The 25121-nt window shown below is 36.0% G+C and overlaps 1 protein-coding gene across 7 annotated transcripts in view; it reads left to right on the top strand.

Moving 5' to 3' along the window:
• LOC150096138 (uncharacterized) overlaps positions 1-25121 on the top strand; it is a 205330-nt gene that overhangs the window by 131526 nt on the left and 48683 nt on the right. For all 7 annotated transcript variants that reach the window (XM_090408912.1, XM_090408911.1, XM_090408915.1 and 4 more), the window contains one exon: positions 11471-11540. In XM_090408912.1, the coding sequence (XP_090265038.1) occupies positions 11471-11540 (70 nt within the window). The remainder of the gene's footprint in view (positions 1-11470; positions 11541-25121) is intronic.

A 25121-nucleotide genomic window follows, 5' to 3' on the forward strand; every position in this document is an offset into this window, starting at 1 on the left:
CTACGAACATTGGAAACTATTTGCATTTCACCTCCTCTCCTTACTGTGTCAAAAATTCTGTCATATTAACACATTTCATTAACACCTAAAAATACTCGTTTTCTGTTACTGCTTTAAACCAGGAAATTAGTTATCTGAAAGAGATCTTCAGCTCTCGACAGTATCCCAAACAATTCATAGACTACGCTGTTCATTACTCACAAAATCACATACCTTATTCTCATAGCCACATATCAACTCCATATATAGCTTTAGAATTCATTCCCATATATCCAAAACGAATTTATAAAGCTTTAAAATGAATATTCAAATTACAGAATTGTCTTCACCACTAACAACAAACTATAATATTTACTAAAACATAGAACCACAATAACTCAGGCTGACATGCTACTATGCCATGATATAGTTTATAAGTTTAACTGCCACTCAGGATGCAACACCTGTTATATTGGTTCTACCATTCATTATATTAATTCTTGTTTAATTGAACATTATTGAGATTATAATATTCGCATCTTTAAAAAAATTTTTTTTTTTTAAATTTTAGGAAAGAACTTGACATTGTCAAAATCCAGGAATGTGTTAGCAGAACTAATCTCAGGTGGTATGGTCACTTAAACAGAACAGGCGAAGAAAGAAAGATTAGCAAAACAAATATTTTCTGCCAGGTTGGCAGGAAAAAGACCCAGAGGAAGACCAAGATATAGGTGGATTGATACAGTAAAAAGTGCCTTAGACAATAGAAATATAAGATCTGATAATGTTGGAGTCTTGACAAGTAACAGACTGATTTGGAAGAAAATTGTAGATAGGATGTTAGTAATTATGTAAATTTTTCATGTAGTACTATCATATCCTGTATACCCCCTTGAGGATAAATGGCAGGAATTCGATGATGATAATATTCCCATACCTGACCGTCTACTTTCTACCACAAAGAAAAAAAACACAAACCAAAATGTTACCATAAACAACAAACGTCCCATTACTGAAATATCTTTGCATGCAATGCAATCAAAACAAACACCTGAAATTGAAAAGGACATCACTATCAATTTCCAAGAAAATAAATCTAAATTATGTTGTTCTGCATTGCTAGCAATGAGAACCACCCAAAATGCAATAACAAATATATCCTATTTAATGTTTCACTCAGAGAAATTAATTATCAGTTAGTTTTCAGCTTTTTTCATCTGATGATGTCTTAAAGAAATGATGTGATATTTTAAGGATACTTGTGACATAAAGATTGTATAATATAAGCACGTACATACAAGAAAGATATTTAATTAGCCAAATATTTCAGTCCGAAAATTGCAGATCATCTTCACTGGCAATACAAGAACAGTTTTAAAATACAAGGTGGAAAACTAACATAGATCATTTATAAATAGAACAAGCCAGTGATGTTATATCACCAAGTATTAAAGAGAAATATTTTTAAGCAGACATGATTGAATTAAAAATATTAATGAATAATTTTAATAATTTTAAATGACATAAAATTAATATGAATTAATGAGTTATCCTGATTAGACTTTCCCAGATTTTTGATACAGATATACAGTCATTCCGATTCAGGTTAGGATGATGGAGTAAGGCCTCTACACTTTCTTTGAATAAACGTTAAAATTTATAGCGGGATCTATGTAAGAGGCGAGTTTTTGACCAAAGGATGTTGTGGTTAGTTTCTATCCCTTGCTGAGCCAATCCAGATTTTTCAGGTTTGTTATGATGAATGGAGGATTGATGTCTTGGATTCTTTTTTCTAGAGAGCGTCCAGTTTGTCCAAAATAGGAGAGATCACAGTTGCAGGAATTTGATAAACTCCAGGAAGAGACATAGTTGAGTGTTTGTCTTTAGAAGAAGGAAAATGGGAAGATAATTTGTTAATAGGTGAATAAGTAGCTGTTAACTCATATTTCTTCAGAATTCTTGAAATAGGTTCTGAAATTCTGGAGATGTATGGAATTGGAACTCGACGTATTGAATCTTTGTTGTTTAGTGGTGGATTATAAGAATCGAGAAGATGTTGTGTACTCTTTTTGGAAACGCCATTAAGTTTCATGTGCTGTTGGATAGTAGAAAGTTCTTTCTGTAGAAAATTAGAAGTAGAACAATTAGTTTTCGCTCTTCTGATTAGACATTTTATGATTCCTGTTTTTTGACAAAGATGATGGGCAGATTCTTTAAGAATATAACGACCTGTCACCGTAGGTTTCCTGTAAACTGTAGTTGTAAGAGTATTTGAAAGTGACCGGATGAGGAGAATGTCTAAAAATGATAACTGGTTGTTTTTTTCCATTTCCATAGTAAACTTTATACGATGATGTAAGGAATTGATACTGTTTAAAAAAGAAAGTAAGAAGTCTTTGTTGTGAGGCCATACAGTAAAGATGTCATCTATATATCTTACCCAAAAGGATGGTTGAGGGAATATAGATGAGAAGAGTCCTTTTTCTAGATGTTCTAAATAAAAGTTGGCTAAAGCAGGAGAGAGAGAGAGAGAGGACTTCCCATGGCCGTTCCTTCTACTTGGCTGTAAAATTTGTTTTGACATAAGAAATATCCAGAGTGTATTACGAAATTGAATAGTTTTATAATGTCTTCTGGAAAGAGGTCAGCTAGTAATTTTAAAGTCTCTTTGAGAGGTATATTTATATATAAAGATTCTATATCAAAGCTCACCATAAGATCTGTAGGTTGCAATGAGATATTTTTCAATTTTTCTACTGTCCAACAGCACATGAAACTCAATGGCTTTCCCCAAAAAAAGTACACAACATATTCTCAATTCTTATAATCCACCACTAAACAACAAAGATTCAATACGTCGAGTTCCAATTCCATACATCTCCGGAATTTCAGAACCTATTTCAAGAATTCTGAAGAAATATGAGTTAACAGCTACTTATTCACCTATTAACAAATTATCTTCCCATTTTCCTTCTAAAGATAAATGCTCAACTATGTCTCTTCCTGGAGTTTATCAAATTCCCTGCAACTGTGATCTCTCCTATTTTGGACAAACTGGATGCTCTCTAGAAAAAAGAATCCAAGAACATCAATCCTCCATTCATCACAACAAATCCGAAAAATCTGGATTGGCTCAGCATGGGATAGAAACTAACCACAACATCCTTTGGTCAAAAACTCGCCTCTTACATAGATCCTGCTATAAATTTGAATGTTTATTCAAAGAAAGCGTAGAGGCCTTACTCCATCATCCTAACCTGAATCGGAATGACTGTATATCTGTATCAAAAATCTGGGAAAGTCTAATCAGGATAACTTATTAATTCATATTAATTTTATGTCATTTAAAATTATTAAAATTATTCATTAATATTTTTAATTCAATAATGTCTGCTTAAAAATATTTCTCTTTAATACATGGTGATATAACATCACGCAGCTTGTTCTATTTATAAATGATCTATTGTTAGTTTTCCACCTTGTATTTTAAAACTGTTCTTGTATTGCCACTGAAGATGGTCTGCAATTTTCAGACCGAAATATTTGGCTAATTAAATATCTTTCTTGTGTGTACGTGCTTATATTATACAGTCTTAAAGAAATGGCTAGCATTTGTCATGTTATGATAGGTTTCCCGGTATAAAAAGAACACAGATGGTTAAGAAAATAACTATTAACTTAAAAGCTAATATTTCGCTGGTAATATATCCAGCATCTTCAGAGCACACAACACAAAGTTTGTTACAAAGGCAAGACAACCACAATCCAGTGTAACAGTGGGGACGGTATAAGTGATTGCAGCGTGCAACACAAGACTAAAGTCCTAATATGGCGCCATCTAGGTTAAAAAAAAAAAAAAAAAAAATCAAAGTTTTGAAATAGTAGTCCAAATGATAAAAAATAAAAGTAATAAATATTAATTTGGTCTTAGGATGACTGTCTCCCAAATCTTTGGTAGATTTATACAGCCATACTTGTTAAGGTTTGGGGTATGTTTCAAGGCTTCTGTTGATTCCAGGAACAACCTCTCTGACTTGTAGAAGCTTCTGTGCATTACTTTTGTTTCTTTCCAATTGATCCTATGTGTAGGAGTATCCAAAGCATGGTCTGCCAGACCCGACTTACCATAGCGAAAGTGTCGGATATATTTTTTGTGTTCACTGAGGCAGATGTCCACATTTCTTCTTGTCTGTCCGTAGTAGGCTTGATGGCAAGAACAGGGCACTTCATAGACACTAGGATGTGATAAAGGAGTGCATTTGTCCTTAGGTGAACGGATGAGAGTTGCTAATTTTTTATAAGGTTTAAATACTGTGCGTAATTGGTGTTTGTTAAGCACCCTAGATATCTTTTCAGATGTGCCTTTAATGTATGGGATGGTGATTGTTTTGTTGTAGTCTTCTATGGTAGATAGAGGGGATTTATGGGTAGCATTTAGTATATTATCTATTTTACGGGGATTATAACCATTGTTTAAGAAGGTTTGACGTAGGTGAGAAAGTTCAGCAGTGAGAGCAATGTCATTGGAACAGATTGCTCTAGCTCTATGGGTTAGTGTTTTTAAGATACCATATTGTTGAGAAGGGTGGTGGTGTGATTGTTTGTGTAAGTATCTCCCTGTATGTGTGGGTTTTCTGTAAACAGAAAATGATAAGGAACCTTCTGGAAGACGTGTGCTCAGTGTGTCCCAGTCATTGGGTTCTAGTTCCATTGTAAAGTGGATTTTAGGATGCTGGCTATTTAGATGCACTAAAAATGTATTCAATGCGTCTGGGCCATGTGGCCAAATGGCAAACACATCGTCAACATAGCGTAGCCAGAGGCTAGGTTTGAGAGTGGCTGTGTTGATAGCTAATTTTTCCAGATGTTCTATGTAGAAGTTGGCTAAGGGGGGAGAAAGAGGTGAACCCATAGCTGTCCCATCTAACTGTTTGTATATTTTCCCTTTCCATGTAAAATAACCTGCCTGTACTGTGAATTTAAATAGCTGATATATATCTGGGGGAAATTGTGAATTTAGTAAGTTAAGTGTTTCAATCAGTGGTACATTAGTGAATAATGAGGTGATATCAAAACTCACCATTAGGTCTGAACTATTTAAGGTGTGGTTTTCTAAAATACCTTTTAGGTGGGTAGAATTTTTAACAAAAGAGGGAGAATTGTTTGTGTAAGTGGTTAGTAATTTTGCTAAATGTTTGGCTAGTTTATATGTAGGACTGTTTATACTATCTACAATAGGACGTAAAGGTGTACCTTGTTTGTGTATTTTTGGAGCACCATATATTCTGGGTGCTTTAACGTGTATGGGTTTAAGTTTTTTGACAATTTCTTTAGGCCAGGAAGTGATTTTGTTCAGTAACTTGCACACCTTATTCTTTTGTGAGTTGGTGGGATCTCGATCTATGATTTGATATGTAGACCGGTCTTGGAGCAGTGTATGCATTTTGCTTTCATATTCTGTTGTATCCATAACTACAGTGGCGTTTCCTTTGTCTTTTTTGATGCACAAAATTGATGCACAAAATCAGTTTTATTCTTGTTAAAATGCTCCAAGCACTGAGATTTTCATGCGAGTGCATTTTTGATCTGCCGTGAGCAGGTGCAGCACCCATCTTGCACAAAGCTTTTCTCATTTGCAATTCTTCATGCAAAATATATCCTATGCATTCTTTTGAAATGCCTATAGTCTCAGCAATTTCATGCACTTTGACTCGCTGGCCATCCAGTACCATATCGTGCACTTGATCAATGATTTCTGGTGTTGTTATACTTTTTGGACATCTTTCACGTGGATCATCTTCTAGGCTGGTATGGCAATGTTTAAACTCGGCAGCCCATTTCTTAAATGTCAAATTAGAAGAGCGCCCATAACCTTTTAGGAACTTTGAATGGATTTCTTTTGGCATTAAACCTTCTTTTACAAAGAATTTCATAACCACACGATAGTTGATTTTTATCCATTTGAAAGAATATAGACAACACTTTTGCTTCAGACATACTTTATATAAAACAAACAATTTAATAGAATGACTTGCAGTTTCGCATGGATGCTTATGACAGATGTACCAACTTAGAAAAAAAAAATCTTGCCAATAGTGTTGCCATCTATGGTCAAGGCCGAGAACTTTTCAGATCACCCTTGTAAAACTGATTATTATTTTTTCTTTTTTGGAAAGCTTTTGAGTTTTTAAGTGACATGTTTGTACACACATTACCCAAGAAAGTGCACATGGGATGACCTACTTTCCTTTCCAAAGGTTTTTTTTTTCATTCAAAAAGCATGCAGAGGTGTATAAAGTGCTGTTATATTAGGTCTTGTCTTATATGCAACATAATTGTGTTTTTTTTTTTTTTTTTTTTTTTTTTTTTGTTTTTTTTTTTTTATGTTGGGCCCATACATGAGAGGTTGGTTGGTCAACCTATGTACAAGACCAAGACAAGAAGTTAATATTGAGAGACTTTTATCATCTGGCATATAGCATTAACTATTACATAGATCAAATTCAAATTCTGATCTGGAAGGCTATTACTTCAGGCAACTTGGATGCTAAAAAATGTTGGTAATAAACATAATGGATGAATATAAAAATAAAATAGAACATGGTAGGCAGTACCAAATGAAGAAAATCCTTGCAAAAATCTTGCATGTATTTATTTTGACATTTTTTTATCTTATGATCATGCTAATATAGCTTTGGCTGTTAGTATATTTATTGTATGTCACTTTCCCCTTCCACACACACAAAGATTAGTTGGAATGGACAATCATGGCCAAGTCTGCTATGTTTGTGAATTGCTTATATTCTGTGGCGAGAAACCCTATTACTTATGCAAGAAACCAGCTAACTTATCATCATCATCATTATCAAATTCCTGCCATCTACCCTCAAGGGGTGTACTGGATATGATAGTACTATATGAAAAATTTACATCATTACTAACTTCCTATCTACTATTTTCCTCCAAATCAGTCTGTTACTTGTCAAGACTCCAACATTATCAGATCTTATATTTCTATCGTCTAAGGCACTTTTTACCATATCAATCCACCTATATCTTGGTCTTCCTCTGGGTCGTTTTCCTGCCAACCTGGCAGTGAACACTTGTTTTGCTAATCATTCCTTGCCCATTCTGTTTAAGTGACCATACCACCTGAGATTAGCTTTGCTAACACATTCCTGGATGCTGACAATGTCAAGTTCTTTCCTAATATCCTCATTTTTAATATGATATTGCCATTGATGCCATCTGTTCACGGGCTGTGGCTGATTCCATGAATAGGCTTTCATATTTGAACTTGCTGCAGTATTACTCTGGTGAGTATCCAGAGCATGGTCTGCAAGCCCAGAGTGGCTGTACTGGTGAAATCGGATGTAGTCCTTGTGTTCTGAGATTCTGATATTTGCTGTTCTGCCTGTTTGGCCAAAATATTACAATTTGCAGCTGCAAGGGACCTGGTATGCACCAGGTAGGGCTAGAAGAAGTGGTTGGTCTTTAGTGGAGTGGATAAGGGATGCCAATTTTTCTATATGGTCTGTAACAAGAGGTCAAGTCATGTTTTTTTTAGATTTTGGTAATTTTTTCCGAGGTGCCTCGGATGTAGGGAATGGTGATGGATTTAGAGTAATCTTTTTTGTGAAGGGGAAGAGTTGGGTTGTAGATAACTGGTTTTAGTATTTTTTTGGATTTTTTGGGGATGATAGCCATTGGCTGAGAAAGTGTTAAGGATGTGATTTAGTTCAGTGGTTAGGGCTTTGTCATTTGAACAGATTAGTTTAGCCCTGTTGAATAGTGTCTTAATAACTCCATATTGTTGTGGGGGAGTGGGGAATTGTTGGTGAATGTATCTGCCTGTATGGGTAGGTTATCTATAAACTGAGAAAACCAAGGTTCCATCAGGTTGGTGGGTGACTAGTATGACTAATACTTCCCCTAGGAAGGGGAAGCTATTGTTTTCCTCTTTTTCCAATGTGAACTTCATTCTAGGGTGTTGGTTGTTTAAGTGTGGTAAGAAGAAGAGAAGTGTATCCGAGCCACGTGGCCAAATAGCAAACACATCATCAACATAGTGAAGCCATATGGTAGGTTTTATTGGGGCAGAGTTTAAGGCTTTCTCTTCAAAAGTCTCCATAAAGAAGTTGGCCAAGGGTGGGGAAAGTGGTGAACCCATGGCTTTCCCCCCCTCTATCTATTTGTAGAATTTTTCCTGCCAAACAAAATAGCCTGAGTTCATTGTGAACTGAAATAGGGCTGAGATATCAGGAGTAAATTTAGCTTGGATTAGCTCTAAGGTTTCTTTGAGGGAGACATTTGTGAATAAGGAGGAGACATCAAAACTGACCGTTATTCATTATGTTTTGGGGGGGGGGGTGTAAGGTTTTCTACACTGGCTTTAAAGTGGGCTGAGATTTTTATGTGTGATGGTGTGTTGCCTGTATAATGTGAGAGTGCTTTGGCTAAATATTTAGCTAGTTAGTAGGTGGGGGAATCAATGTCGTCCACTATGGGACGTAATGGCACATTTTCTTTATATTTTTAGGAGCCCATATATACGTGGGGGGGGGGTTAGAGTTACATGGTTTTAGTTTGTTTGTAATCTCCACAGGCCAAGAAGTGACCTTCTTAAGGAGCCTATGGAGTTTTCCAATTTGTGAGTTAGTGGGATTGTATTCAATGGGGAAGTAGATAGCCTTGTCTAATAGTAAAGCATTAAGTTTACCTGTGTAGTCAGTATGATCGAGTACCACGGTGGTGTTCCCCTTATCTGCTTTGGTGATAATTATTTCTTTGTTTTTCTTCATTTCCTGTAGGGACTTGTATTCACTATTGGATATGTTGGTTTTTGGTGGTCTTTCTTTTGTGAGAACACAGGCTACATCCAATCTAATATCGTTGGCGATGTGGTTTGGAAGGTGGCGAATCCTGCATTCAATCTGGATCATTAATTCCTCAGCTGGTATTTTCCTAGGAGCAATGCTGAGGTTGTGACCATGAGACAGAGCATTGAGTGCTTCAGGCTTCAAAATAACTGAAGAAAGGTTAACTACAGTGTTGGTTTATAGTTTTGGTTTGGACGACGAGTTCTTTTTTAATTTATCAAACGTGTTGATATGTCGACTCCGAATTTTTTCAAATTCTTTATTTGCCACAGTGCATGAGACATCATGTAAAATTGACCAATGTTCCTGATTTAGCATATCAGAAAGCTCTTCCTCTAGCACTAAAATAGCTCTGTTTGCCTCAGTAGGGAACTGCTTGTAGTGTTAATTTATTCCCGTAGCAAAGCATGGCTTGCATGGTTATAGATTCGGAGAGCTTTCTGTGAAAAGAAACGGTGCTTAAATTTTACGCAATTTGGGATTAAATTACCCGATTATCCCGGCAGCTTTTTAGGAATGCCAGACGATTCAGTTGTCTTGATAACTTCAGCTTCATTTTGCCGTAATAGCAAGCCTTGCGTGCGATGTAATCTCTGTGGATGATAGTAATTCTTGTAGAAAGGCTTATACGCTGGTTAAACATGATTATTCACCAGTACAGCCACTCTGGGCTTGCAGACCATGCTCTGGATACTCGCCACAGAATAAGGTGGAAGAAAGCCACAGTACCGCAGCAAGTTCAAATATGAAAGACTATTCATGGAATCAGCCTCAGCCCTTCGGAACATGCCAAACCTCAACAAATTTGGATGCACAAGACTGCCCCAAATTTGGGAAACATACATCAGGAGAACTTCAGCCCAAAGGCCAAGAACACCTAATATAGCCCGCTAGGGGACACCATCAGGACTTTAGGAAAACTGTAGCTTCCTCGCTTCGTTTCTCATTTGCTGTTGTGTTGTACTTGCATGCACATGTCTTTATCTTAAGTTCCCATGAAGATGGCAATATGATGTTGCAGAAATATTGGAAAGAATATATTAAAGTTTGATTTAATTTATATTTCTAATATACGCTGTCAATTCCTTAAGTATTTAATAATCATTTTAGTCTACAATTCACATCCGACAGCTGCTTAACTTTTATTCACTTTAAAACTTTCTTACATGTTATTCTTTTAAATATGAAATTCAATTTTATCCTGCTCAAGACTGAATAGTGATCACTTCCAGTTTCAAATCCTCTGTACACTCTGGTGTCCTGTACCAGGGAGAAAACATCACTATCATCAATAACATAGTCGATGACTTTTCTTATTCCTTGCCTCTTCTCTCCATGTGAATTTGTGCACATTTTTATGTTGGAACATGGTGTTAGTAATAACCAGTCCATGTCCTGAGCAGAAATCCAACAAATATTTGCCATTATTATTAGCTTTGCTCTTTTCTCCAAATTTTCCCAAAATATTTTTGTATGTCTGACAATCAATGGTAGAGAAGTTCCAGAGAATAGTGTGAGATCAGGGGAGAACCAGAGGTCATCCCTGGAAACTGTATAAAGAGGGTGTGAGTAGGGGAGTGAGAGGCAGGTTTTTTTCGTGCAGAGTTGTGAATGATGGGAAGCCTTGCCTGAGAGTGTGGTGTCTGCAAGGAGTTTGAGTGTGTTTAAGACATGGTATGATGAGATGTGTGTGTGATAAAAGGACCTCCCAGATGTGTCTTTGACTACATGAGGTCTTGGAGTAATAATAGTAATAGTAATAATCATTTCCTACTCTGCTATTTAGATCTCCAACAAGGACCAACTTTTCCTTTTTCATTGTGTCAGTTGCTTTCTCTGAAGCCTTAAAAAATTCCTCTGCTTCTACCTTAATAGAGCCTTCTGTGTGACCATAGGCACAAATAAGTCTCGTTGTCCTGTTCCCCATTTCAATATTTGCCCACATCACTCTACTCGAGACTGCCTGCCATTCAAGAAGATTAGCCTCGTATTTAGTGTTGAATACTATGGCTACTCCTTCATTTCCTTGATTGTCATAGCCTGAATATAACATTTTGTATTTATTGCTCACAAAGATCTCACCAGTTTTTGTCTTTTTTGTTTCAGTCACCCCTATTATGTCGATCTGGTACTTACCTAATTCCTCAGCTAGCACCATTTCTTTGTCATTCAGCCTTCTTATATTGATAGTACCGATCTGTACTATCAATATAACATGCTCCAACTCAATACCGATATTGAGTTGGAGCATGTTTTCAGATTTGTTCCAGTAACTGACTTTTCGCTGTTCACCCTGGTTCCTGGCGAAAACGACAGGGGACTTGTTTAACCGGGTGACGACCCAGCCAGCATGAAATTTTGTCATGTTGCACCATCATTTTGTATTTTGGTTTAAGCCAATAAGAATACAGTTTGGTCAGCTAAATCCCAAAATTAATTAATGAATATAATGTATTTTGTGATATCTAGTATAAATATTAACCATATAAATCTGAGAAAATAAATTTAGTTTATTCTCTTTGGAAAAAAATTGAAGCTACATTTATGAGTTATAAAATTTGAGTATTGTTATATAGATATGCATTTTGAGTTTGATTTTTTTTTTTTTTAAGTTTCCTGGTGTTTTAGCATATTGCATGTCTAAGAGTGCAATAGATCAGTTCACACATTGTGTGGCAATAGGTAAGTCTTCCATGATATAGTTATTAGTTTAATTTCTCACTAGTCAATTAGCTTTGTAATTGGTCATTTGAATTATGCACTTGAACTAATGAATACTATTTAGTAATTTTTTAGCTCTTTTTCTTTTAGAGTTGTATCGATTTTTAAAAATTTTGTTGTGTTCTATACCTTGTGTATAATAAATATACTTCCAGATCAGAGATCCAATTTTCTTGTTCCTAGAAGAATATTTTCTGGAACCTTTTTTCTCTCTTTTTCATAGGATACTTTCTCATTCTATATTTCTCACAGCTAGTGTTGTGACGAGAAGTCATGATGTGTTTGAATAGTGTTACGAAAAGTTTTTTTTCCCTAAATTATATTGCATAGATTTGTATAATACTGCCCTTGTGTGATAGCAAGACTGGATATAATCATTACACTGTGGTATTGTGGTTCTAAAAGTGTTTGTTTCAGTTTTTATCATGGTTAACGTAGAAGTGCTTGTTAATGTTACAAATATGGCAGCAGCAGCAGTGAGGAAGGTCTTGACTCGGAGATCAAGTTTTTCCCTGGACTTTCTGCATTGGATAAGATATGCAACAATTGTTTTATGTATACTTTCAAAAACATTAAAGATTTATGGAGTGTTAGATGGAAGGATAAAAAGGAATATATTATATATATGAAAAGAGTGATGAAAGACTAGAACGTTCTAAAAATGAGAACAGTGTTACCAGGAATAATCAGAAAATGGATGGGAGTGCTTGTGATGGTAATAACAGAAGTGGCATGGAAGAGCTTAGTCAAGTTAAATATATGGAGGAGGAAATCGAATGTTTAAAGAAGAGGTGTAAATGACAAGGAAGTGAATAAGAAGCAAATATCTAAGGATGATAGGGTTGTTTTATATGGTGACTCAATCATTAAAAGTGTGGTAAAAGTGCACAAAGCATGTTTTACAGATGGTACAGCAAAATGAATATCAGATCTTTGCATAAAAGGAAGGAATGGGCATCAGAATTAGCAGTAGTGGTGGGCACAAATGACTTGAATAGTGAGACAAAGAATGTGGAAAGGGATTCAAAGAAGTTGTTGCAGGAAGTGAAGAATAATAGTGTCATTAGGGACCAGTGGCAGCTAATGGCTTGAAATCATGGGGGTGCTGGAACTTTCGAAATATACATACACACTGTAAGTACAGTGTATACGTGTTTGGATAAAATCTCAAAATTATGGTAAAAATTTAAAAAAAAATTAAACATGAAACAATATTGTTTATTATCAATAAAATTAGTCAGTTTGGTATAATTCAAAATTACTTCAAATTACCTTTGAAGTAATTTGAGTTACACCATTACAAACTTCTAATCAACAATTTTATATAGTCTTGACAGATAACATTAATTTGTTATCTTGACAGATACCAACTGTTATCTGTCAGGACTCCAACATTATCAGATCATCTATTAATGTGTTCTCAGGCACTTTTTCTATAACAATCCAGGCTCTTTTTTTTTCTATACAGCTAATTTAGTATTTTACTGATTTCTTTCTTATTCCATATAAATTTATTCAGAATATGGAAACAGAAGTCTGTTTCCATATTTAATTTAATTTGCCATCTTCACTAAAAATTGTATACCTGAATAGACAAAATGTTTTACTTGTTCCATAGGTTCATTATTTAGGATACAGTTGATGTTTTCAACATTTCCACCTATTTTTATTGTCTTTGTCTCTTTATTGCTAATTTTCATACCAAATTGATTACAACAGTTATTCAATTTAATTCGGGACTTTCAAGCATTGAAAAATGTGTAAGTAGAGCTAATCTAAGGTGGTATGATCACTTAAATAGAATGGGTGAGGAAAGTTCAGCAAAACAGATGTGTTTGATGCCAAGATGGCAGGAAAGACACCTACAGGAAAACCAAAGTCTAGGTGGATTGATTCAGTCATAAGTGATTTAGAAACACGAAATGTTAGATATGACAACATTGGAGTGCTCACAAATAACAGACTAATTTGGAAGAAAATTGTGGAATTGGAGATTAACAATAATGTACACTTAATTATGTAGTGCTGTCATAGCAGCCTGAACATCCTTTGTGGGTACATATCAGGAAATTAATGGTGATCTTGCAGACTTGTACTGGATTTATTTAGAAGTATGACATCACATGTATAAGGTAAAGAGCTGAGATTAAAATTGGCAATTTTGATATCAGATTTAATACCACTTTCCTTCATATTGTAATCCATATAGATAATGAATAACAGTGGAGATGACGTGCACTATTGTCACATACCTGATTTAACATCAAACCATCTTCTTGTACCTCCTTCATTTCTAACTGCTGAGTTACAGCTTAAATAGAGACAATGTACGCTTGATATAATGTCCCATTTACACCATATAACTGTAGCATTTTGAATAGCTTTCCTCTTGGTACATTGTCATATGCCTTTTCCAGATCAACAAAACTTAAATGCAAATTTCATAAAATGGGAAGGGGGGGATAGAACAAGAGGCCATTGCTGGAAACTATAAGGAGGGGTGTGAGCAGAGGAGCATGGAGAGTGGTTGGTGAGTGGAATGCAATGCCTGAGTGTGTTGCGAATGTTGACACATTGAATCAGTTAAAGCACAGTTGGATGTGGCATTGTGTGCAATAGTGTATACCTCACATGATGATGATAATAATAATAATTATAATAAATCCTTGTTATATTTCCAAGATTTCTAAACTATTTGTCTTAAAGTGAAAATCTGATTCTTACAACCTTTATTTGACTTGAATCTAGCTTGTTCTTTGCCAAGTTTCCCCTTCCACAATTGTTCTCAGCTATTTCTGAAGTATACTTGCATAAATCTTACCAGGAACACTAGGGAAATACTTCTGTAATTCTCGCATTCAGTTTTCTTTCCCTTTTTATAGATAGGTACTATGAGAGCTCTACTCCAATCATTCAAAATTCGACCCTCTGACCAGGCCTTCTGAACTATGCAGTGCATCACTGTAAAACTTGAGCATTTCTGATCAAATTTCATCTACTCCAACTGCATTTCAGGTTTTTGGTGGCTTTATCTGCTTTGAGTATGGATATGTGTTCCAGACTGCATTCCTGTTGGGAGTTTTCTACCATCATACTGACATTTCTTGTTTCATTTAGCAATCTTTCAAAGTAATTACTGCAGACATTTAGAATATCTTTATCTTCAGTTTAATGTCACCTTTATCATCTCTGATTCCTTTTACAGTACTCTTTCCTCCATTTCTAATCTTTTTAGATAGCCTCCAAAATATTTTCCTACATTTCTGATATTTATTTTCTATGTTCTTACCAAAGTATTCCCATGAATTTTATTTAGCTGGTTTTACACTTTGAGAGACCACACTCCTACCAGGCGTGTCCCCCAGGTGGCAGATGGGGGACACCCAAACGGGTTGCTCTGAATAAAGAATAAAGAGCCGTGGACCAAAGGATGTAGCAGAGGCATGGCAAGCTGACTACATTATTATGCCAGTACCTTCCATGAGCCGGAGAAAGTATACAAACCGAGATAGTGCTACTGATACAAGACCATCAATGTGCCTACTTGAAGACCACATAGAGTAGGTGAGAAATCAGCAACCTGGTCAGCAAAGGACGTGAAACACATAGCCACCCTCAACATAAGATTATTAACCGACCTGGAATGCCATTAGTCCAGGAAAATTTTAAAAGACTGAAATGGAGTATTTTAAGTTTATCAGAGACACATTGGTGCAGAGATGGATTCATGGATTTACCAGAAGGAAGAGTATACTTCTCAGGAAGAAAAGATGACATACACGGAGTTGCATTATTAATTGAGAAGCAAAATTTCAAGCAAAAGAAAAAGATCAAACAATTAAAATAATAATCTAAATATATGCACCAGACAGATAACCATTCAGAGGAAGAAATAGAAAATTTCTATGAAGAACTATAACAGGAAATAGATAATTCCAAAAACAGAGAACTCATGATAGTGATGGAAGATTTTAATGATAAAATAGGACAGTTCACAAAAGACAAAAAAGATGTGATTGGGAAAGTTGGATACGGAGAGCTTAATGACAGAGGAGAACAATTACTTTACTTCTGTAAAGCAAACAATCTAATGATTGCAAACACATTGTTCTATCAACGCCCTAATAATAAATATACATGGACATCCCGAGATGGTAATATAAAGAACTGCGTAGATAAACAAACAACAGAAAAAGATCAGTAAATAATGTACAAACATTAAGTAACTTTGATTTCAACACTAACCATGAAATATTAACTGCCAAAGTGAAGATAAAATTCAACTGGGAAAACAATATCAGAAAAGAAGAAAACATCAACCTATCAAAACTAAAAGATAGCTCAAGCAGAAGTCGATTTTTAGAACAGATGTGCTTGAAATTAAAACCCTCCATCTTCCAGAACAGCAGAAAATACTGGGAAGAAGGAAAAGAAACAGTGTTATCAATTGCAAAAGATACTCTAGGTACCAAACCCAAAACAAACAAACAAACCCAAGCAATCTTAGCTACAATAGAAGAAAAAAAGAGAGGCCAAGATACTTGTAAACCAACAAAACAATGAAGAGAATAGAGAAAAATACAGAGCACTAAAAAATAAGGTTGATAATCTGTGCAAAAAAGCCAAAGAAAAATGGTTAGAAGAAAAAGCTAAGAAATGCCAAGAAGCATACCAACAAAACAACCTAAAAGTCTTCCATGACACTATAAGAGAAATTACAATGGAATTCTCAGCAATAGCAATAACAATGATAAACAACAAGATGAATGAAACTGGGAATATTGAAATCTGGTCAAACCATTTTAAAACTATCTTTCACCAAGGAAACAAAACTACAATGCCAACAATAGAGGAAAATAACGACTACCCAAAAATTTTACAAGAAGTTAGATACACAATAAAACAGATGAAAAACGATAAAGCACCAGACATTGATACTATCCCTACTGAAATGTGGTCATATGGAGACAGAACATCAATACAATACAATATTTAACAACTGTGTTCAATAAAATACTAATACTAGAAACAGGAGAGATTTCAAATGACTGGAGAACTGGAAAGATTATCCCAATATACAAGAAAGGAGTCAAAAGAGACTGCAGAAATTACAAACCAGTCAATTTACTTTCCCACCCCTATAAAGTATTCATAAGAATTATACAAAATAGATTAAAAAACACCTATGAAGAACTGATAGGCATAGAACAAGCTGGTTTCCGAGGAAACTATTCAACAATAGACCAGAATTTTACATTGCACCAACTAGCAGCTCAGCTGGGAAGACCATAAAGAACTATATTGTTGTTTTGTGGACTTCAAACAAGCTTTTGATAGAATCAATAGAAATATCCTTCTTAAAGTTCTACTAGAAAAAGCAATAGGTAAATGTATAATACAGTTTCTGATAATATATTGCTCTAAGACAAATGCAATAATTAAAAAGGACACACTAACAACAGAACCCATAGAGATCCAAAAAGGAGTAATGCAGGAATGCCCATTAACCTCATGCCTATTTCATCATATATCTAGAAGTTGTAAAGAAGGCAATAGACAGTGAGCCTGGAATCAATGTCAATGGTTTAAACTTAAATAATATGAAATATGCAGATGATATCATCCTTATTGCAAGAACCAAATGAACTACAAAGGTTGATAAACAAGCTAAGCGAAACCTGTAAAACATATGACACGACAATAAATATACAAAAGAAAAAAGTGATGAAAATAGGGAGGAACAAAACTACCATCTCAGCCACCCTAAATGGAGAACAAACAGAGCAAGTAGACAACTTCATATATCTTGGATCAAAACTATTAGAAACAATAGATGAATTCCAAACAGTCAAACACAGAATAGCGATGGGATGGACCACCATGGGAAAATTCCAGAAAAATCTGGAAAACAAACAAGATATCTAAGCAAGCCAAAATCAAATTATCATCAGCATCATCAGATTCCTGCCATGTACCCTCAAGGAATGTACAGGATATGATAGTACTACATGAAAAATTTACATCATTACTAACTTCCTATCTACAATTTTCCTCCAAATCAGTCTGTTACCTGTCAAGACTCCAACATTATCATATCTTATATTTCTATCATCTAAGGCACTTTGTACCGTATCAATCCACCTATATCTTGGTCTTCCTCTGGGTCTTTTTCCTGCCAACCTGGCAGAGAACACTTAATTTGCTAATCTTATATGAAAGTGAGTGTAAACAAAATGAAAGAGCGTGTGCTGTATGGTGATTCCTTAGTAAGAGGCGTGTTAGTTGACAGTTTAACAAAATCGTACCAACCCGGTGCTGTTTTGGCATTTTAAGTGAGTCAATTAGAAGACAAAAACAACAGGTGAAGGAATTGATAGTGGTGGTGGGTACAAATGATTTGAAAGAAAACAAAAAGGCTATGAGTGAGGATGTGAAGGAATTGCTTGAGGTAGCAAAAGAAAAGATTGAGAGAGTTTGGTGAGTCTGTTGCCGCGGTATGACAGTGAACAGTATAGAAGGAGGGCCAATATTGCCAATAACTTTATGCATGAATTATGTTTGATGAGTGGTGTGGAATTTGTGGATATGTGAAATGAGTCCGATGGGTGAAAGGAGTTATATAAAATAGATGGTTTACATTTGAATGGATTTGGTATGGAGACTTGAAAAGGTGTTGTCGAATGTAGTGGAAGTGAATGTATAGAACCAGGGAAACTAGAGTTATTAAGGGGGGGGGTGAGTAGATATGCAATTTTAGAGAGACAGTTGAGTGTGTGAATGTGTGTAATATGCCCAAGCGAGTAGGAAAGACCACAAATCAGAATGGGATACTTAGTATAAGGCATCAAAATAGAGATGAGACAAGTCGGCTTTGCAATTCATGTGTACAAATGCCAGAAGTAAAAGGAACAAAAGGGAAAAATTTTTGGCCTTGGTTGGAACTTCCAGACCACAGGTTATTGGCATTAGTGAAACATGGCTTACAGAAGATGACACAGCTAGTGGGATTGAATGTGAGGGGTATGGTGTGTTCAGGAGAGACAGGGAGAATAAAATGGGGGGAGGTGTGTTATTGATGATAGCGAATGAGCTACAGCCAAGGAGAATAGAAGTGGAACTGCAGGATGGAGAAAAGAGCATTTGAGGCTATTTGGTGTGAGATTGAAACTAGCAGAACAAAATATACAGTTGGGTGCTGCTATAGACCAGGTGATGGAATAGATGGTAGAGATAGTATGCATAAGCAAATAGAAGAAATGAGTGGAAGGAGGGTAATTATTATGGGAGATTTCAACTATGGTAACATTGATTGGAAGGAGGAGAGGACACATGGAAGGAAGGAATTGGATTTTATACGGTTATTAAGGGATAACTATCTGTGACAGCATGTAATGGAAAATACTAGGGGTCAGAGAGTGCTTGACTTGGTAATGACCTGGTAATTAAGACAGGGTACATGTGGAATTATCGGGCTGGTAAGTATGACAAGCTTAGGAGATTGACTGATACAGTGCCATGGCATGTACAACTGCAAGGGCTAGAAGTTGACAGTGCATGGGAGGCGGTTAAAAAGTGTTTGCATGAAGCAATGGCTGACTGTATGCCTAGAGTCCGAATTATAAATCATGTAGGAGTTAAATGGATGACTAACACCATTAAGCTTGAGCTGCAAAAAAAGAAACAACTATGGAGGGAATTTATGGAGAAAGGTGACCGGCAGGCACATGAACAGTATAAAGCCCAGGCCAGAAGAGTAACGAGTGTGGTAAGAAAAGCAAAAAAGGACTACGAAAGAACATTGCCCATGCAGGCTAAAGAGAATCCTAAACAGTTTTTTCAATATGTTGCAAGTAAAAGAAAAAATGTATATGGCAGAATGATTTTAAAGAATGCCGATGGTAGGGAGGTAACCGAATCAGTTGATATAGTTGAATTACTGATCGAGCACTTTGCAAGAGTATATCATCCAGGTGGTGACATTGCAGAAATGAATGAGCCAATAGATTATACTGGGGGAATTGTGGTGAATGAGGTTGAGGTGAGTAGTCTATTGCAAAACCTATTGCAATACATCTGTGGGATTGGATGGTATACCAGCTCGTGTCATACATGAAAGGCTAAAGAATTGTCAGTACCCTTCACCATTTTGTTTCATCTCAGTCTTGGGTCTGGGTTAGTCCTGAGGGGGTGGAAAGAGGGGGAAAATAGTTCCACTGCATAAAGGAGGTTCCAAGATTACTGTTGTAAATTACCAAGCGATTAGCATATCAGGAATCGTTGTCAAGGTCTTGGAGAAACTAGTCAAGAGAAGAATACAGGATTGGATAGATGAAAATGGAATACTGTATGGGGGACAGTATGATTTTGTGAAGGGTAGATCATGCCTCAGTAACTTGCTCACGTTTTATAACACAGTGACGGCTGAACTGGATAAGGGTAATGGGTTTACAGTGATTCTGCTGGATCTTGTCAAGGCCTTTGACAGGATACCAGATGGAACTTTAATCAGTAAACTGGAACAGATGGGGATGGATAATAGGTTGGTGAGATGGATAGGAGGGTGGTTGATGGAGAAATACCAGAGAGTGGTTTATTCAGGAGTGGAGTCCAAAAGACGGCTTGTGACTAGTGGTGTGCCGCAGGGTTCTGTTCTTGGACTACTACTTTTCAATTTGTTCATTAACGATATAGGAAAGGATCTGAGAGGAAGTGTTCACTTGTTTGCTGATGATGCAAAGTTGGGTAGAGCAATTTTGAGTGCACAGGATGTCAAAATTTTGCAGGATGATTTGGATAGTTTGGAGGACTGGGATAGGGAAAATGGATGTCAATTTAATGTGGCAAAGTGTAAGGTTATGCATTTTGGAGTGAAAAGAATAGCAGCAGTATATCACATTGGTGGAACCATACTCCAGGAGATTGATGAGGCCAGAGATTTGGGAGTGTTGGTGGATTGGGAGTTGAAGTTTAGGGAGCACATTGCAAAAGTGGCTAAATCAGCTCATCAAATCACTTGGTTACTGAAAAATACTTTAACAAGCAGAGACAAACAAGTTATTGTTCCTCTATATCGAGCCCTGATAAGACCCCATCTGGACTACTGTGCCCAGATATGGGTGCCAGGGTTTCTTCTTGATGGGGAGGAGGTGGAGAGAATCCAGAGACGAGTGACCAAGATAGTGGCAGGTCTGTGGAATGAACCTTATGAGAACTGATTCAAGATTTGTGGGTTGCAAAAATTGGTTGATAGGCGGAAAAGGGGTGATATGATTGAGATATTCAAATTACTGAAGGGTTTCTATAAGATTAATCCAGAAGATATTTTTGAGAATAGGACTGGTGGTGGGAGGACTAGAAGCCATACATGGAAGCTGGGCAAGAATGTGGTTAACAAGGGTGTTAGAGCTAGGTTTTTTACTTGGAGAGTGGTAAATGAGTGGAATAAGCTGCCAGAGTCTGTTGTGGGTGCTATGACCGTGAATGAGTTCAAGGTGAGGTATGAATGATACTGTGTGAATGTCGAATAGTTGTTCTTGACAGGATGATAGGGCCTCCGTTGATGAGTCTGTCGACATTTGAGTTGCCCGAAATAATAATAATAATAATAATAATAATCTTTCCTTGCCCATTCTGTTTAAGTTACCATACCACCTGAGATTAGCACTGCTAACCCATTCCTGGATGCTGACAATGTCAAGTTCTTTCCTAATATCCTCGTTTTTAATATGATGTTGCCATTGATGCCATCTATTCATGCCCCTAATCTTTCTCAGGACTCTCATATCTGTGGTCTCTAGTCTTTGGTCAAGTGTTTTACTTCTGAAAGCTGTGAAGAAAACTGTGAAGAAAACTGTGGTACTATGTACAAGGCATTGAAATCTGAGAGCCATTTTTGGAATCAGCATTAGCAGTGAAGAACTTCCATAACTTGAACAAGTATGGCTGCATTAATTATCAGCAGAAATTATCAATATTTCCATATCTTATTTGATTGTAGTGCCTTTTTGTTTTGTGACTGGTGTTTTTTTTTTAATTATTTTTATTACTGTTCTTGTTTTTATGATGTACAGTATTTAGACTTCAGTGCTTGTTGAAGCTCATATGGAAGAATGAAGCTAGCACAAGGAATCCATTAACCAGAAGATTATTAGTTCCAGTATTTTGTTACAGATACATCATCAAGGATACAATATAAGAATTGTAACAATGCACACAAACCACAAAAAAAATAAAAAAATAAAATAATAATAATAATGGAAGACTGAAAGCCTAAGCCCTAATACGGGGAGACTTCTATGAGTGCTGGTGGACAACCTTGGATGTTCAGCAGGTTGTCTAAGAATTACTGTTTCCCAAATCTTGGAAAGTTTCACACATTCATATTTATTGAGGTTTGGTTGGTTATTTAAATCTTCTTCTAATTCCAAAAAAAAACATGTCTTTCATGTTTGTATTTACTGCAGTGAAGTATATTAGTTTTCTATTTGATTCTGTGCAGAGTGTCCAAGGCATGATCATAATTATAGTGGCAGATATAAAAGAAATGTATCTACAACCACAATTATTGATCTGTCAGATCATAATTGTGGTGGCTGATATATTTCTTATCTTTATAAGGCTTTGGCTTATATTAAACTGAAGTTTTACTATAACATGGTAGATGTTTCAATAATTTTTATTGAATGCTGATCACTGTGTAACCACGAAGGAAAGGCTTACAAATAGACCTAATGTTGTCATCGACACATTCTTTGCATTTCACATCTGAAAAACAAAAATTTTTTCCCCATAATTTTTTTTTACTTCAGTTTCCTGGCTATATTAAGAAAAATAAAAATTACAGACTTCAATGTTACTTAATATAAATCCAATACTATTTTTATAAACTACTGAAAATCTGAATTTACTTGAAACCAGTTGGTCCTAAACTATGTGGTCTGGCACTCTGGGACACAGCAGCAAGGAATTTTGGACTATTATTAATTATAGTTTGCTCACGGTTTGTAGATCTGTGCTTGACATCTTTCCAAGAATAGTTGATTCATGCTGAAGGGGAGAAAGAAATGAAGGACGTACGAATTGGTCACCAACACGTGAAATCACGTGCTTTATAGGTAAAATTTTCCAACTGTTATACAAGCAACATAGTTAACTACAATGATCATAAAAGAGAAGGAAGTTAATTTTCCGACATGTAATAATAAACAACTCATCCCACAATACAGACTGATTATCTTATTATCGGAATGGATTCTCCTCCTGTTGACATGTGCAGAAGTGTCAAAGGGTCTCGAATCTGTGGGCATATACTATATATTAATTAATTATTAAGTCTTAATAAACAAAACTGTTAGATATTTTTTTTGGCCTAAAGAAATTAGGCCAAAATTTCTAAATCAGATTATGAGAAGAACTTAACCAAGGAGATCATGGATAATCCCAAAGAGTTCTTCCGCTATTTGGCAAGTCAAAGGAAGAATGACTTTAGTGGGTGCTAATGGTATTGAAGTGACCAATTCAGATGTAATAGTAGAGTTACTGAGTGATCACTTTTCAAAAGTCTATCATCCAAGTGAGGATATCTCTGTACCTGTAGCAATAACTAATGTGAGAATTGAAGTTAAGAAATCAGAGGTACTTAGTATATTGCAAAATTTAAATGCAAACACTGCTGTAGGTTTAGATGGAATATCAGCTCAGGTGTTGCGTGAATGTGCAAAGGAATTGTCAACGCCTCTTACTTGGTTATTTAACTGAAGTTTGAACTCTGGTATGGTCCCTAGGGAGTGGAAGGAAGGCAAAGTAGTTCCTTTGCATAAAGGTGGCTCTAAAACTGCGGTAAAATTACAGTTAATTACAGACCAATCACCATCTCGGGAGTGGTGGTAAAAGTATTGGAAAAGTTGGTTAAAGATAAAATTCAAGAATGGGTGGATCAGGATATGATACTCTATAGGGGCCAACATGGTTTTGTTAAAGGTCGATCCTGCCTTAGCAATTTATTAACTTTTTATAACAGAATGACATCTGAGTTGGGCAAAGGAAATGGCTACACAGTGGTGCTTCTGAATTTTGCTAAGACTTTTGTCAGGATATCCCATGGAATACTGTTGCGCAAATTGGAGCAGTTGGGGATGGATTCTAAACTGGTGATATGGATAGGAGAATGGCTCAGGGAGAGATATCAGAAGGTGGTTTATAGAGGAGCAGTCTAGGATGAGGCAGGTGATGACCAGTGGTGTGCCTCAGGGCTCTGTGCTTGGACCATTGTTGTTTAATTTGTACATAAATGATATAGGAAATGGCTTAAAGGGAGATATTCAGTTGTTTGGTGATGATGCAAAGTTCATCATCATCATCATCATCATCAAATTCCTGCCATGTACCCTCAAGGGGTGTACAGGATATGATAGTACTACATGAAAAAAATTACATCATTATTAATTTCCTATCTACAATTTTCCTCCAAATCAGTCTGTTACTTGTCAAGACTCCAACATTATCAGATCTTATATTTCTATCGTCTAAAGCACTTTGTATCGTATCAATCCACCTATATCTTGGCCTTCCTCTGGGTCGTTTTGCTGCCACCCTGGCAGAGAACACTTGTTTTGCTAATCTTTCTTCGCCCATTCTATTTAAGTGACCATACCACCTGAGATTAGCTCTGCTAACGCATTCCTGGATGCTGACAATGTCAAGTTCTTTCCTAATATCCTCGTTTTTAATATGATATTGCCATTGTTGCCATCTGTTCATGCCTATAATCTTTCTCAGGACGCTCATATCTGTGGTCTCTAGTCTTTGGTCAAGTGTTTTACTTCTGACCCAGCTCTCAGATCCATAAGTTAAAACTGGTTTGAACACTGTCTTGTATACAGCTAATTTAGTGTTCCGACTAATTTCTCTCTTATTCCATATGAATTTATTCAATTGACTTCCCACCATACCAGCTTTGCTGATTCTGTTTTCTATTTCTATATTTAATTTACCATCTTCAATAAAAATCGTGCCTAAATAGCTGAAATGTTTTACTTGTTCCACAGGTTCTCCATTCACAACACAGTTGACATTTTCAATGATTCTGCCTATTTTCATTGTCTTTGTCTTTTTATTGCTGACCTTCATACCATATCTATTACAACAGCTATTCAATTTAGTCAGAGAATCTTGCAGACTTGTAGCAGATTTATTTAGAAGTATAACATCATCTGCATAAAGCAAAGAGCTGACATTAACATCTCCAATTTTGATATCATGTTTAATACCACTTTCCTTCATAATGTGATCCATATAGATAATGAATAACAGAGGGGATAATGTACATCCTTGTCTCACACCAGATTTAACATTAAACCATCTTCCTGTACTTCCTTCAATTCTGACTGCTGACTTACAACTCAAATAAAGACTAAGTATTGCTTGGTATAATGCCCCATTCACACCATATAACTGCAGCATATTGAATAGCTTCTCTCTTGGCACCTTGTCATATGCCTTTTCCAGATCGACAAAACTTAAATACAGATCTTTGTTATATTC

Source organism: Typopeltis vanoorti, chromosome 19 (genome assembly GCF_054136105.1).
Source record: "Typopeltis vanoorti isolate ZY-2024b chromosome 19, IOZ_Tvanoo_1.0, whole genome shotgun sequence".
NCBI classification, from domain to species: Eukaryota; Metazoa; Arthropoda; class Arachnida; order Uropygi; family Thelyphonidae; genus Typopeltis; species Typopeltis vanoorti.